At 39.8% G+C, this 15,982-nt stretch overlaps 1 protein-coding gene and 1 long non-coding RNA gene across 12 annotated transcripts in view; one reads left to right on the forward strand and one right to left on the reverse strand.

Moving 5' to 3' along the window:
• The window catches only part of GLI3 (GLI family zinc finger 3), a 201,635-nt gene that overhangs the window by 145,050 nt on the left and 40,603 nt on the right, over positions 1–15,982 (forward strand). For all 3 annotated transcript variants that reach the window (XM_077179092.1, XM_054643992.2, XM_077179098.1), the window contains one exon: positions 2,555–2,756. In XM_077179092.1, coding sequence (XP_077035207.1) covers positions 2,555–2,756 — 202 coding nt within the window. The remainder of the gene's footprint in view (positions 1–2,554; positions 2,757–15,982) is intronic.
• Positions 1–15,982, reverse strand: part of LOC143694166 (uncharacterized) — a 135,335-nt gene that overhangs the window by 70,393 nt on the left and 48,960 nt on the right. The window contains exon 3 of one of the 9 annotated variants that reach the window (XR_013182474.1): positions 2,552–2,740. The exons of the other annotated variants lie outside the window; for them this stretch is intronic. This is a non-coding gene — a long non-coding RNA (uncharacterized LOC143694166). The remainder of the gene's footprint in view (positions 1–2,551; positions 2,741–15,982) is intronic. 9 annotated transcript variants of the gene reach the window in all.

Raw genomic sequence — 15,982 nt, forward strand, 5'->3', positions numbered from 1 at the left:
GCAAATGTCCTGTAATGAGTGGCCAGCTCATGCTTAAGACTTTTTAGGCACGTGAGACCTAATTAAACCACAAAGACAGGGCAAACCAGTAATTCCATTCAATTGTATTTTCAGTTTTAGAAGTCGTGGCCCCCCCTTGAATTGAATCTCTGTCTCCTGTGGTCAGACCCGGTAGAACTCTTGTCTGGCTGAAGCAGAAATGTTCCCTTTTTGCAGGATCCTGCAAAATCTCCCTCAGGAGATAGTTCCTGTCCCAGGTAGATGGAGGGGGCTGCTGAATTCCCAGAGCTAGATGGGGCCTGAAAGAGGTGCTGCCTGGAGGAGCAGAGGAAGCCTGAGACTACTGTATGTGTGGCTCGAGCCCTGGTGCTGCCCCTGGCAGCTGTAAGGAGTGTCCTTCTCCATCCCTGGCCACAGATCTGGTGCATCCAGAGTGGACACAGGGTTGCCCTGGCAGCAGCTGACAGGCAAGGTGAAGGTGTAGCAAGCAGTGGGTAGACATGCAAGAGCCATAGCATGACTCAGACAAGGGGGAAAGGAGACTGGTTCAGTCTAGAAAGGGTGAGGAGGAGGGAAGTCACAGCAGTTTTTGAGAATGTGCAGGGCACTGCAGGGAGTATAATGTCTGTACTTAGCTATGCCCTTGTAAAACCATGATAAAGCACTTGAATTGTATCCTCATCTGGGGTAAATTACATTACAAGCACTAACTTCAGAGGCATTGTTTTAATTCATTCCAGCTGAACAGTCAGCAGCGAAAAATTGTGGATTAAAGATGCAAGTGCAAATTACTACTATTTTTGTTTTACCATGATATGTATGTTGTATTTCCTTGTTAGATATATTGTAGTTTCTTATAGCTGCTGATTATTGTTGTTTCTTACTTTAGCACAAGTAAAAGATCTCTGCCTTTGAAAGATATGATGCACAGTACTAATAAAATATCAGACACAGTACAATAGCAAGCTCCTAAAAAGGAGATAAAACAGATTTCAAAAAAATAGCATATGATAGGTTTTACAAATAAGTAAATGGCTATACCTAAATTTTAAATGATGAATCAAGAGCTTGAATATTCATTGAGAGACTGGAGCTGTATGGGCTAAGGCTTTTTCTGGAGACAGAGCAGGAAGGAACAAAACTCTGTACTACCCAGATGCCAAAGCGGATGAGGATTATAAATGGAGATCTGATCACACAGAAACAACAGTAATAACATGGCAGCCCCAATACTGTATTAAAATCTTGGCTAGCATGCACAAAAAAAGGGAAACTCACTCAGGTGTGTGAGAAAGCTTACTAATAGATTCTATCTAGCTCTGATCTTGAGATGAGTCTAATTAGAGTCATTTGGGCTCTTCTCCTGGTTATTTTTAGACATGTAAACTTAAATACCCTGCAAAAAAAAGATCCTGGACACAAAGATGTTAAGAATGTCAGACCTATACTGGATGCTTGTGGCCAGCTGTGAGTTATTAGTAAGTTACAGAGAATGTCAGGGACTCTAGGAGAAGTAGCTGTAAAGTAGGCATCAAACCCAAGACCTGCATGACCCTGGCTGTCATGATCATTAGGATTCAGTCCTTTACTACAGGTTAAAGGGATTAAAAAGCTAGAAGCAGCAGTACTGTTAAAGGAAATTGTTCAGTGTGCAGTGGGGAAGCTAATTCTCTCCTTACTTTCAAACAAGATAGAAAATAATTAAATAAAGGGAATAAATTTAAGGTGATATATCTTCTGTTAGGACTGCAGAGAGTTGGGATGATATGGTAAAATAGATCAGAAGAGGCAGAGATTTTCAGAATAGGATATAAAATTTAGAAATGTAATGTGTATTTATTTAAGTGGTATCTGTATGTTTGCCTTCACTTTGCTGCTTTGAAAAGTCTAGTCTCCAGTTTTAAAGAAATTTAGCAATTGTAGGCCCCTATACACCCCGACAAAAGAATATCATGGGATCTTGGACAAATTCAAATAAAGCCTACTGTTTCTCATTTTAATGCTCTGAATGTCAATCTGAATTCTGCTGATAGAGCTGGCCCTTTTAGTGTTTGTTTTAGTCCTGATTTTCAGTTTTGCATCCAATATTCACCTGGCAGAATTACAGTCAACAAAGAGAAAGCTGCCTATTCATTTCTGTACTCTATTTGACATGTGTAGGTTTGGCTGTATGTATTAAAGGGTTGTGGGTTTGGGCTTGCTGGTATCCCAGATTTGAACCACTGTCTCATTGCTCATGGTTGAATTAATGATGTGAATGTCTAAGAAGCCATCAGATTCATAAATCACCAGAAATGAGAGGGATAACTCATAAAAGTCTTTTCCTTTTGTTTAGCCATTTATCATTTTGCTTGCACATTAATAAACAGAGCTCCCCTGAGGTAAGCCATAGGAAGAAAGATTTTTCTTCCTAATTTTCCTCAATCGTGGCCAGTAGATCACGAATGAAGAGAGCAGGCTTGTCACAGTGTGCTGTTGTCTCCCTCTACCCATCACTGATAACAAATAAATCCAATGAAGTCCTTGTGGATAATTATTTGTGTTTCCATACCAGGTGCCAGGTTCCCGAGTCCGAGGCTGTCGGCCAGACCGAGCCGGAAGCGCACATTGTCCATATCCCCCCTGTCTGACCACAGCTTTGACCTTCAGACCATGATACGGACCTCTCCAAATTCCTTGGTCACAATTCTCAATAATTCACGTAGCAGTTCGTCAGCCAGTGGTTCTTATGGCCACTTATCTGCAAGTGCAATAAGGTAAGAATTGCATTTGCTACCTGAATTGTATATTCTCATTTATGTGTCACACACATACAAATGTGAACATATACTCACATCTTTAAGTTACTTGTGGGTTTTTTTTTTTTTTGTGAATATGTGCATTTTGCAGTTTCTATAATGTATGTTAATCAGAGCTTAATTTAAAGTATAAAATATTTTTTTCTTACTCAGAAAGGTAACCACAAGGAACTTTTTGGCCTCTTATTTTCCAGTGCAGGTAATGGTTTGTCTGACCAGCAGGAACAGTGTGTGTTTGTGTGTCCAGTAATCCGTTTTCAGAGAAGAAACTCTAGGATAGGTTTGTGACTTAAGTCACTTGGGTTCTGTTACCCATAGATATCATGGACAGTGAAATATTCCTACATTACAATCATCAGAAAGTAAGAAAGAGAAATATGGTACTGTTCAATCCAAATGTTTGGCTGTAACTTTTGGGTGTTCATTTTTTTTTTTTTTCATGTTTTCATGTCTTGAAAGATTTGATATTCTCTGGCCAAATTTTTTTTTTTTTTTGATACCAAGGAAGTACTGTCATCAGAAATGCTGTGATTTTCACTTGGCTGCTTCACTTGTGTGTACAAGAAAACAGTCAGGAATGGTTGTTCTGGATGCAGAATAGCAGAGTAGCAAATGAAGAGATGGACAGAAGTTGTGCAGAAGAGGGAAGCAAATAGGGCACAAAGAAGAGGGAACTAAAGGAATAAAGTAAAAATAAAAAAGGGAGTGGAAGAAAATTAGGAACTGCACAAGGAAAAATGGAGATGCAACTGCAGAACATTTTTGTAATTGTGACATGGCTATATGTTAACTGAAAAAAGCTCCTTTTGTACTCTAAAAAATATCCCCCACCTCTCCAAAGTGTCAGAAAATGTTGGGCTTGCGTTTATAACTCTCAAAGAGTGCTTCTTGGCCCTGGCTTAGCAGCAGCTTCCACCTTCAATTTGCAATGAAGCAAAGGAGCAAGTCCCTTCAGCAGTTTCTTGAGATGGGATGCCCATTTTAGGCAAGGTTCAAAACATTACCAAGGTCATGGTTTGACCCCCTGTATGGGCCATTCACTTAAAAAGTCAGATTTGATGAGCCTTGTGGGTCCCATCCAACTCAGAATATTCTGTGAAATCTGTGAAACACCTCTGTGGCAAAAATGACACATCTACAGCTTCGAAAATGGGCTATGGGGGTTTTCACTCCTGTAGAAGATGGGGCACACAACTGGTGTTTTAGAAACCATGAGCCTGACAAACTTGGAGAGTGACAGCACTGCAAATATTGGCATTAGTGTAAGTGCTGTGTTTTCCTTTTTAAGCACTTTTAAATAGTCGTGCTTCATAGCTCTGATGTCCTTGAGTAGCTGTGTGGTATTTCACAGGTACAGGTATTGCTCTCAATACTGCTTGGCAGCCAGTGGAGCCATGGTCCCAGTTATGAAGCTCCTTAATGAGGAATGTTTATGTCAGTGGCTGGCAGCAGTTGGACCAAATATGTCAGATACATGGAACTGTGTGGAGCTGTGCTATCTGCACTGTCATTGAGATGGGATGGCACTTAATAACTAAACTCCTTTCCCATAACTTGTAGCTTTGGTAAAGCAAATAGTGCATGAAAGTTGGCATAGTCTCTACAGTGGAGTGAGTCTTCTCTCCTTTCACTCTTCCAAAGCAAAGCTGGAGTCAGATGAATAATTTTGTTGAAAACAGTTGTGGAACTGGAGGGAGTTATGGGCAAAGACTGAGTAAGGATGGTAGGGAGTGTTCAAAGTGAGTCTTGTGAACTGGTGTCACTGAAGAAAGCAATGCCTGTGTGACTCAACCTGTGGCTGAGCAAAGCTTTCAGCCCTTCCTGGTCATACTTCCCAGGAATGCATAATAAAAAATTTCACATGATTTTGAATTAAGATTTTTTTTTCATTTTGATAAGAGTATATCCATTCAGCATGCAAAGTTGGAAATGTACACTTCCATTCTTCTCAGTTGAAAGGAAGGAAAGGGAGAACTCTTTTTCCTGCTTTGCAACCTACCTCTGTTGGTGCCCTTTAACTTCTCGTGTGTGAACCTGTCTATATAAACCAAAATAACCAGTGATGTAAGGTATTAAACCCAAACCACATTTCATTGCCTTAATAAATTCCAACACTAAATGCCAACAGGACTGTCAGCAAAACCTAATTTAATATTCACTGTCTTGCAAATAATGCATTCAGCACAAGAACTGTTGTATTGGATAAAACCATAGGTTCATCCCATTTAAAATCCTGTCAGCAACCATGACCAAAGTCTAGAAAAAAAAAATTCCTGGTTGAAAATGCCAGCTTCTGGAAACTTGCGGGTTAATGTCATCAGAGTAGCTGCAAGAAAATGGTACAATTCAGCAAGGCACTAGATGGAATTGCAAGACAGGAAGGATTTCTATTTTCAATAGTATCAGTAGCATTAACTGTACTTAACATTACATAGTCCTTCTACTTCTTGATGTTGTTTCCTACCTTTTTTAACTTAGTCCAAATAGTTTACATCATTTTTCATGGTAAACACCTATCTAATGCTGAATATTTCCAGAAAACATCAGCAAGGTTATTAATTTATCCAAATGAAGTTAGGTAAGAAGAGATTTTTCTGTTTAAGCTAGAAGAACTATTGCCTTTTTACTGGGAAGCTGAACTTTGCCAGGAAAGTTGCCTAGATGATATAGATGTGATCTCTGCTGTTTTTGAGAAATTGTCCCATTTAGACAAGTGATAAGCCCTTAAGAGGTTTCTATTAGCTTGTGTTAAATAAACTAAGCACTCAGCGTGTTCCAGTCCAGGGCCCACAGATAGGAAGGAGGACCTTTCCCTGCAGCTGCAGCTCTGGTGCTTCCTTGGGAAGCCTGTGGAGGCTCAGCTGTCTGTCCAGCCATAACAGTTTTGTGAAACAGAAAGCAGTCTTTAGAGGAGACAGGAGTCAGCCCAGAAACTGTACAGGCTAAGGAAGTTGGCACAAAATGCCTTTCTATAACACAGCATAGCCTTGCAGCAGGAGAGAGGAAAGGCTGCAAAATAAAGCAGGCAGAAGCCGGTCATTCAGAGAATGAAGGTACTGCCCCCTTGTGATTGTGCTCTGATACCATCTTTAACTTCAGGTTTGCACAGTATTTATAGGGCCCCTGTCTTCTTCAGTGCACAGCCTGAGCAGCTGAGCATCCTCTATGGATCAGTGAGAGCCACAGGACACTGCCTCACCTGTCCCAGGCAGCCTAAAAGAGGAGGGAGCCTCGTACCTGGTTGTTTGCTGCCTGGAGGGCAGACTGTGCTCTTGCAACACAATTCCAGACTGATGCTGGGCCAACTAAACTAGTGAGGAGTGACCATCAGGCTCAGTTTGTCTTCTGGAGTCCCAGCCTACCACTCTTAATTTTGCAGAGGAGTCAAATTGCTCACAGCCATGACTTGAAGATGCTGAGAGCTGTTTTGAGCATCTTGTATACTGTGTCATGTTAACTAGCCCAGATCTTCTTGACTGAAATTGGGCAACCCCAATGAGTGACACTTTTTGCCTCCATCTTTCTTTGATTCATGTTCCTGTTCAAAATGAATCCTTCCCCTTCACCTCAGAGGGAGGTTGAAAGCATTAATGTTTTGTGAAGCAATTAGATTGTACAGTGATGAGCGCAGTGGAGAAGCTCAGGAGGGTGTCAGTAATTATTTATTCACTGATGGTTTAAATACAAGGGAAGGAAGACCTATGGGCATTACTCTGGGCACAGAGAAGAAAAGTACCAGAGGGCCTCTTGCTGAAGGCTACTGTGTGTCTTGTGGACTGAATGAGTTAAGAATTGTGCAAAGAGGAAAAGGGGTGTGCTGTCACATAACTAAAAGCTGACGAGTCAGCACATGAAGATTTGGGCAGGTTTACTTCTGGTATGTTTAATTTTGTGAGCTCAATGCTCTTTCACACCTATTTTTGTAAAGGTACTACTTGTGTTTAGAAAGTGTTCCCAGGGCTTCAGTGGTCTTTGCATTGGCTAAAAAAAGAGGCTGAAAGATTACATCCTGTGCTTCACACAGCTTTTCAGCATTGGATCCTCTATATGAGCACTGTGGGATGCTGAGGGTGAAATCAGGTGAAAAGAGCCACATTTTGGTCTCTGTTTGTACAAAGCCAAGCACAGGATGGCTCTGGTCTTTGACATGGGTAGATTGAATAATAAATACTAGTAGTAGTTCAGCACAATCCAGAGAGCTGGGCCTGGCGGGTGCTTTGCCATTGTCAGCTGGCAGTGCAGTGCTGTGCCCTGACTACTGGCTGAGTACTTGAAAAGGAGATGACACCTCCTGCTGACAGCTAATAGTGGATCTCCTTTGCACACCAGGTAGAGCTTCTACTTTGTGCATTTGAAAACACCTGGTTTAGGTCTCAGCTGGGAGAGATTATGCAGAAAGGAGATGTGTGAAGTAGCATCAAATGAGGATAATCCTTCATTTGACATTTACTCATTTGGTTACCTGCCTCAGTCCTGCAGTGCAGCACCCCTGCTATTAATCCTTTGTCAAGACGTACTTAATATTATATCTGCTACCTGTGACAATTATTAGACTTTGCACTTCAGTAGCACTTCTTTTTGAGAGACAGCATGGTTTAGAGTGAGTATAGAGGGGGTAATCACTTCCCATGATATTAAGAGTACTGATTCAAAACCTTTACAAAAGATTAACTGGTCTTTAATAAACACAGGAGGCTGGGACTTCATGTTCTATAAGATTTGAAATTTAGAACCTCTAGTCCCTCGGCAATGCTGTGATACCAAAATTACAAAGTCAGTTTTCAGAAAGTGATCTGAATTCCCTGTCAGATTCAAGGTGTTTAAGTCAGTAATTCCACCTACTACAAAAGACTTTCTTTGGGTCTAGGCAGATATAACTGTGAATGTAACTTAGCCACTTCATAAGCTGTGAAAATTCAGTTTCATGTGAGCACAAGAGCCCTTTGGGATCTCCTTGAAAGAAACTAAAAAAACACAGTAGCACTTTCTTTTTTCCCCCCATGTGCTGCCCTGTTTCCCTGATAGCATCAGAACACTTAACACAATGTGGTTAATTACAGCCAGACCCTGGCTGCTCTGGCTCCTGTCCCTTTGCTCTGGGTTGATCTGAAGTGTCAGGGAATGGTGGCAAGGATACTTTCACAAAGAGCACTAGAAAGGGATAGCCAGGTTTGTAGAGTGAGCTTAGACAGCAATGGATTAACATCAGTGAGGAAGACAAGAGTTGTGTTTCTGCAAGCAGGTATTGGATTCTCAATTATTTCCTCATCTCATATAAGCTCCTTGTATAGAATGATTGTTGTATATTGAGTCAGTGCATTGCAGCTAGAGATGAGTGACTAGGTAATAATTTTTCCAGTTTCCCTTTGCAAATACAAAGAGAAAATAAAGAGAAAAATAAAAATAGAGTTAAGATATCCAAGTGAAGTATAAAGTTATCAACAAAGTGTAAGTATCTTTAGCAGAGAGCCCAACAGTATAATTATACACTCCATTAAAAAAAAGGAAAGAGTATCCTTTTATCAGGTTTAAATTATCCAGTTTTTGAATTGAACAGAATGTCTCAGTTATAAGACTGGAAGCACTCATGTTCTCAATCTTCCTTCTTTATTCAATATTTTATATATTCTTATTATACTCAGCTCCTTTCTGATGTTGTTTTCAGTCTGCTCCTTAGAGTTCTTGCATTGTTTTTTCTGCTGATACTGTCTGAAAGTCTCCTTCTACTACATGCAATAGTATTCCAGGGGAGGAGCAGAAATTTATATGCACCTTGATTTTTTCAGGTTTTTCTCCAGCAAATTTTTTTAACGTATTTTTGCCATAGCTTCATGTTGATCAAATTTTCATTCCTTCATTGAATTCTGCATTGAGACAAGCAAGTGCTTCTTGTCATTTGTCTCAGTTAATTTAGAACCAGTGTATGAGTAGCTCTGACTCCATTTCAGTATCGATATGCATCTTGCTATCAGTATTGCTCATTCATCTAGCACACTGGGCTCTAAAGATAACCACTTAGCTTTCACCATGCTGCTCAAAATAATTTTGTCACATATGCAGATATAATTTTTTTCATTTCTCAACTCCATGCCCAGATTGCTGACAATTGCACAATGAAACAGAAGACCCCATCTGAGAATTTGAATCTAACCTTTACTTATATCCAACTACCTAATTCTTGCCTTTGATTTGTGTTTTAGACTGTAAGTTGTAAGTTTGTATATTTCTGTAATTATATCTGTGTAAAAGGACACGCTCAAATGCTTGTTAATGAAATTAAAAAGGACATGTTTAGCATAGCACAGGTAGAACAAAATACATTAAAAATAATGTTTTGCAAGAAGCTCGTTATGATAGGATGTGTAGGATAAAGAGTTTGTTTATTATGTCAGCAATATAGGTGTTTTGTTGTTTTATTATCACTCCTTGGGATCTGCCTAAGTTAGATGCAGCGCTGACTTTGATTGAAAGCCTTTCTTAGAATAAAAGCTTTCTAATTAATTGCTTGCAATATGTTGTAAATGAAGGCTTTGTTTCAGTTCAGACTGAGTCAAATTCAGTCCAAGTGTAACCCCACTGAAACAGGTCCTACTATTGTAGGACCTATTACACATATGGACACTATTACACATATGTGCAACATAGGGCTTTATTCTCCATGGTCAGGTACTGTGGGTAGTCTAGAGAAGGGAATATAATGCTCTATCCTGCAATAATAGCTTCATTTCATACCTTCTTTCAAGAAGTGTGAATGGCAGAGAAGTGGCACAAAGTGAATAAAAGTGAAATTCACCAATATTACAGAAAGTTGCATCTGTATCAGGCTCAGTGAAAATATAACCATGCAGCTAGCCTCCTGCACAAAGCCCATGTAGATTATGGGAGGGTGACATTCAGGGAGATTGTTTCAGAGGTCACTTACATCTTGCATTAGAAAGTGGTGGATGTTTCTCACCAGAAATATGAATGGCAAGAATTCTGCCTTTGGAAAGTGTAAAATCTAAGGAGCTGAGCAACATAAAGAATGCAGACTACACAGACACGTATTGCATGCACATTTACAGGTACAGGTGCACCTATATACCAATGAGATTATGTCTACATGCCTGTAAATCTGTATGTCACAGATCTTATAATTAAAAGTCCATTTGAAGCAACTTGCTCCAGACTGGTTCAGTGTTACTCAAAGAGTTCAAACTCATTCAATGAACACAGAGCAATATTAGTTCCAGGAAAGTCCTCAAGCCAATACAAGTGTGCTGGAGTTTAGCACTTCATTACTTCATTTCAGACCCTAAAAGCAAGTATTAATTAGCACTTTGAATGTAATAAATTATACCAGTTTTAGAAGCCTGAAAGTGCTTAGCCATGAATTTAATTCAAAATTATGTTTGCTAGAAGTGGCATGAACTTCCATGGAGGGAGCACAGATAAATTATGCAAGGTACCATTAATACAAAGTCCAGTTAGGATACTAAGGATTCCTTCACAGGAATAATCCAGTGAGAAGGACAAAGCTGACAGTGCTGTCTGAGCACATAAGGTTAATCAGTGTGGCCCCGATGCTCTCAGTGAAACGATGCCATTTTACTCTGGATATGGCAATGTATTCATGAAGAAAAATTTCACCTAGCCTAGCAGATAAAACAGAATAGATAATAAGACAAGCTGAAGAGAAAGTACAAACCACAGACTCTGTTAATTTTAAACTGGTAATAGAAAAGTAAAAGAAAAAAAAGGGGGCAGTGATGTATGTGAATTAAATACAATTGTACAATGATGGTTATTATTTGATGAAAACTGGAACACCTAGTAAAATACATGGTCTCCTTTATTAGATGCAGGATATGTCTTTTTACCAATTCATTTAGATGACTTTTCTCTAAGTTAGTGATTTTTAATGCAATGTGTCAACATTACGAATGCTGAGGGATGTTTGAAAACTAGTCATTTTTGAAATATTTTTTCAAACTATTTCAAGTCTCATACCTGCATTCAAGATCACACTATGTCTGGTTTCATAGTCAAAGTTTGGTATTGTTTTCCCCTGTACTTAAATAGCAAGCCATAAAAACTAATGAAGCCCTTCCTGCACTTTGCCTACTCAAAGTGCAGTGTTGTCAGTTAAAAAAATCAGGGAGAGGAACTGAATTTAAAGCACAATTTTTTCTTAGAAAAGTATTAGATCTATTATGGGTAAATTGCTCTGAACAGAAGTGCATTTTAAAGTCTCTCTCCCTGTAATCCTCTTTGGTTTTTGGTTTGTGTCTAAGATACTTGAAACACTGAGAGTTTCACAAATCTCTTCAGGGCTGCAAGGTTGCCAAGAGATTTTTCACTCGTGTGTCCTGAGCAATTGTCAATATTCACTCTTGCTGGCTGCTGCCTTGAGGACAAGTAGAGGACAGAGTTGGAAACTTCTTTTCACTCCCTCCTGTGTGTTTACAAGGAACATACATAATTCTTGTTTCTGCCAACTCAAACAACAGGGGATGGTTTTCTTACATGTTGTTACTGGTTGCTTCTTATCTTCTGCATCCTTGTCGAAGGACAACTCTCCGGCTTGTGTTCTTCTACACCTCTGCTGAGGTCTGACCATGATTCTGTCCTGCTGACTGTCCACGGCTTTTCACATCTGAGTATGCAGTGTTCCTGGCTGCATCTTATACATATACATTGCTCCATCAAAAGATCTAGATCAACTTCTATGCATGAAGTTAGCTTATGCAGATCCCCTCAGCACCCATGGCTCAGCTCCCAGCCATGCTTACAGATGTCTTGTGTTTTGAACAGTGGACAGTTTGGCAGTTTATCATGGGATGAATGAAGCTATTTCTTATATTAGGTTTTATTTTTTAAAAAAGCATCTAAACATGTGAAAAGCAGTATTTGATTGACTGTTAACTTATTGTATTGTATAACTTGTATTGTGACCTACCTCAGTTGAAATTACTGTGTCTGTAAGACCCAGGCTTTAGGACAGCACTTAAGGACTTGCTGAAGTCAGTCCCTCTTCAGAAGTATTTAGGAGTTATTAGGGTGTTTTCCTGAACAGTAGTTGGGTCCATTTGTAAAACAGTAAAGGTAAAGGTCCTTGTTTGACTCTTAACAACTTTCTTAAGCAATTTATAAGGACTTCAAAAATAAAATTAAAAACTAAAGGTGAAATCCTGGCCTGGTCTAAGTAAAGGATAAAAACATCATTGAATTCAGTGAGTCCGGTAGGTAAATTGCTCCAATCAGAAGTGCATTTTAAAGTTAATCAGGTGTTATCGTAGTTTGTGATGATCAGCTTTATTGAACATGAAGGCAGTCTACCTACAAATTACTTAGCCCTTTCTTGAACTGGGGTTTTGTATTATTTGGTCTATTTAGTGTAGGTCCCTGATGGCAAGAACGAGTGATGGAGGCTGTAGGGCAAACAGGGAGTGCCAAGGCTTTTCCACAAGTCAGGAAGGGCCTGCATGTCCCCTTGCAGTGCTGGTTGCACCCTCCCTCATGAAGCAATGTTAGGATTGTGAATGCACCACCCACACATCAAAGGCCCTTCAAAGGCCAAAAGGCCTGAAGCCCTCTCCTGCCCCTTGATCTGGGGGACACAGTGTGTCTCACTATGCCCCACGTTCCTGTCCAGTGACCTGTTCTGCATTGTTTTATTTCAAAAGCTGTTGGGCAGTTGGGGTACAACAAGGACAAGCAAAGAAAAAGATCAGAGGCCTGAAAAATTATATGGATGAGTTGAAATAGAGTTTATCTCTTTTTCCAGACTGGACAGGAGGAAGGTATAGAAATAATTTCAACTATTTAAAAAAGAAAAGAGAGGAAGGGGAAGGCAGATAATGAGTGCTGTGTAGAATAACAAAGTTTTGGATCTTCAGTTGACACAGGAAATATTTAAGATAGAGGATACGAAACAAACTTTTAATATGGTAAACATAATATGGTTCTTTATGAATAAATAAAGATACCCCAAAGAAACAAATTTATCTTTCTGAAGTTTAAAAATGAAGAAAAAAAAAATTAAAAACATCAGGAATATCCCACTGGGTCAAACTGGAGGTGTTACTCTAGTTAATGTGTCTGTCATGGTGCAAACGGGATTCTATTCAAGAAGCACATGAACCCCCCTGCTTGTTCACTTTTGTTCTCTTTGTGCTCTCCCAGCATCAATGTTCTTTAGGTTAGCAACCCCAAAGTATACACTCTTGCTTGTTCTCTTCAGTATTTCTTTATGGACCTGCTGTCTTTGGATTTGTCTAGTCACATATGAACCTGCTGGCTATGCCTGCAGCTATTCTAAAAGTCCACAAATGCTTTTTTTTTACTCTCTTTCAAGTTGTTCCCCTATGTCTTTCATTAAATGCTCCCTCATTAACATGCTTGGGAAGCTCTCGTCCTAAAACCTTGCAAAGGCAGAACCAGAAAGGGGAAAGCACTCAGATACTTGTGCAAGATTCCCATGCATCAGATCTTGCAGAAATTTGCATTTTGTAATCCAAAGAAGGTGCCTTCAGAGTTTTTGGGAAGAAAATTACTGTGATACAATGAGACAATCCTTGTAGTATCCACAAAATTGGAATCTCCTCAGCATTTTTGCCTCCTTAGGCACACTTATGCAATGTAGAGGAAAGAAGGATTTTTTTCTGACTTTAATTCACAGATGTTTTGTGCTAAATTCCACAGCTGTGACCAGAAACTGGACAACCTTGTTAGCAGGACAGCCACAAAGTAGCCACAAAGTTTGGTTTTGATTATAACATCTGTTTTTCTTCTTGAAGCCTGTTCTTTAAAATTTGATGTGCTCATGTAATTGCAATGTAGTCCACTGCCCTGCATTACCTCCAGTGAAGGGGGTTTGAGACTTTGCAGATGAGGAGAAGAGAGACAGACAGACTGACAGAGAGACACAGAAGCCCACAGTATGATAAATGATATCACTGATGGACTTTTCTGTCAGTGTATATGAGTTATTGAATGCTTAAGCAGAAATATTACATGTTTCTTCTAACCCTTATTTCTCATAAAACTCAACAACTAAAAAGATAACTGGCATGTAATTTTTAGTGGCCATATATGCTTTCATCTTCTTTTCTATTTTGTTTAAAAATCTGTAACAGAAATACAAATGAAATTCCCTCCAGTGGTGTAAATTTTCATATCTCAATAGGTAGATGGAAGGAAAAGATTCATAGTTCATTTACATTTCTGTGAATCCAATATTTTTTGGAAGTGGCTGGTGTTTGGAAAATATGAACAATTGGGGCAGGAGTCTCGTGTTCTTCTGGCATCTGGATTTTGGAAGTCTTGAGCTCTCCTTTTCTGAACTGCAGCCTCTTAAAACTGTCTTAAAATAAACATGACTCAAAATGAGGGCCCTGGAACTACTCATTGCTTTTGAAAAACTGGTGGTTGGTTTTAGTAGTCTCAAAATTACTACTTTCAGGTCTTGTTTACTGCTTTTGGGCATGAATTTTAGGTGTTTCCTGAGTGACACTGCTGCACATTTATAAGCAGGCATTGTTGGAACAACTGGACAAGGGCACCTCGTGCCGCTGTCCACCATTCCTGCTGATGCTGGCTGCCTCCTGGGAAGCAGTGTGAGCTTGGTAGGGCCAGGAAGAGGAGATAGGGCTGCTGGTCAAGGCAGAGGGATCACAGAGATTCTCCATCCATCCTGTATTCAGGAGTTGCTGAAGAAAGTGCAGTGAAAAACTTTGGGAAGGAGGGCAGGAATCCAGGCCTTCCCTTCCCAGTAGAGCACACCATGCCAGCAATGTTGAGGGCTTTGATTTATTTTTCTTCTTTTTGGCCCTCAGCATTAACTTTATTGTATGGTTTCTGAAAGGCAGAGAAAGACCTACCACCTTCTGTTCTCTTCAGAACCCTCTGATCTGTTCAAATCAGAAAAATCCTCCAGGCTGCCCAGTGACAACATCTTACATGCAAGTGACATTAAACCCAGCCAGGTCAACTTGCCGTATGAGGAGCTCTCCAGAAACAGCTGGAGAGAATTGTTATTTGAAGGCAGATACCTGAGCTATTTAAGAAGTCACCCTGATGGCTGAACCATTGTCTCCATTTCTGAGTTACTCCCCTTGGCTGTGCTGGCTATTCCTCTGTTCCCTCACAATCACCTTTTCATTTCATTCCAAGATGTTTGAAGTTTGGAGGTAGAGGGAATGAAGTGCAGGTTTTCAGGCTCCATAGGAAAATCCTAATACCTTAGACTCAACCATTGCTGATGAGCACAGGGTAAAGGAAAGATACTAAAGAAAAGAGGATTCCTCCTTTGCCTAGCACATCTGTCCAGCTGTGTGTTAATGCATCTGCTGCTGGTGTCACTGTTTTCCAGTAGGAACCTCTTGCTAAGATGACATCTGTCTCCTCTGTTGTACTTTACAATTTTGTCAATGCCTGGCTTAGCATCCTCTTTCTGGATACTGCTTGTACAGTGTGAAGACAGATGTAGACAATGAGGAGATCTCTAGGAGGTAAAATCTCTCCTTTTGGTGGAGGCCATTTTAATTTATGTAGGGAGGGGAATAGCAAGTTACGTACTTAATGTTTAAGCACTGCCCTGCTTGAGTCATACAATTGTCTTTTTACCATGTAGGCTCAGAAGGACGTTACAAAAGTTTTGAACCTGGAGTTTTGCAAAGATAGGTGTTGTTGTGCATGGTGAAATGGAAAAAAAGTCCAAAAAACCCCAAAATTCAACCTTTATTTCCAAAGGCTGCTGTGTGCTTGGAACTGCCAATGAAATCAGTCCACTTATTTTTTTCTTCTAAACTGACTCATCTGAAGGGTGAAAGTGTCCTAGGATTTAACCACTCACAGAGAAATAAAATAACTCATCTAAACTGTTTGCGTGTTGTGTTTGTTGATCTTGGTGAATTTGACAGCATCTTCAGGATGGTGCCGTCTAGTGTTTGAGTGTATGAGGTGAACTCACAGGGTATGTGTGGAAGCAAAAAACACCAGGGTGTAGTAAAGAGGCTTTGTTTTCCACCTCATCTGTGGCAGTGTAATTGTGTGGTTTTTAATGAACAGACCAGAGTAGTTACACTTAGCAATGTTTGTTCACTAAAAAGGAAAAGGGGTGTTAAATCATTATGTTCTTTGATGAATGGCTTGTACACTGAAGAATAAATTGAACAAACTGGCATAGAGCTCAGTGAACATGA

This window comes from Agelaius phoeniceus, chromosome 1, assembly GCF_051311805.1.
Source record: "Agelaius phoeniceus isolate bAgePho1 chromosome 1, bAgePho1.hap1, whole genome shotgun sequence".
Lineage (NCBI taxonomy): Eukaryota > Metazoa > Chordata > Aves > Passeriformes > Icteridae > Agelaius > Agelaius phoeniceus.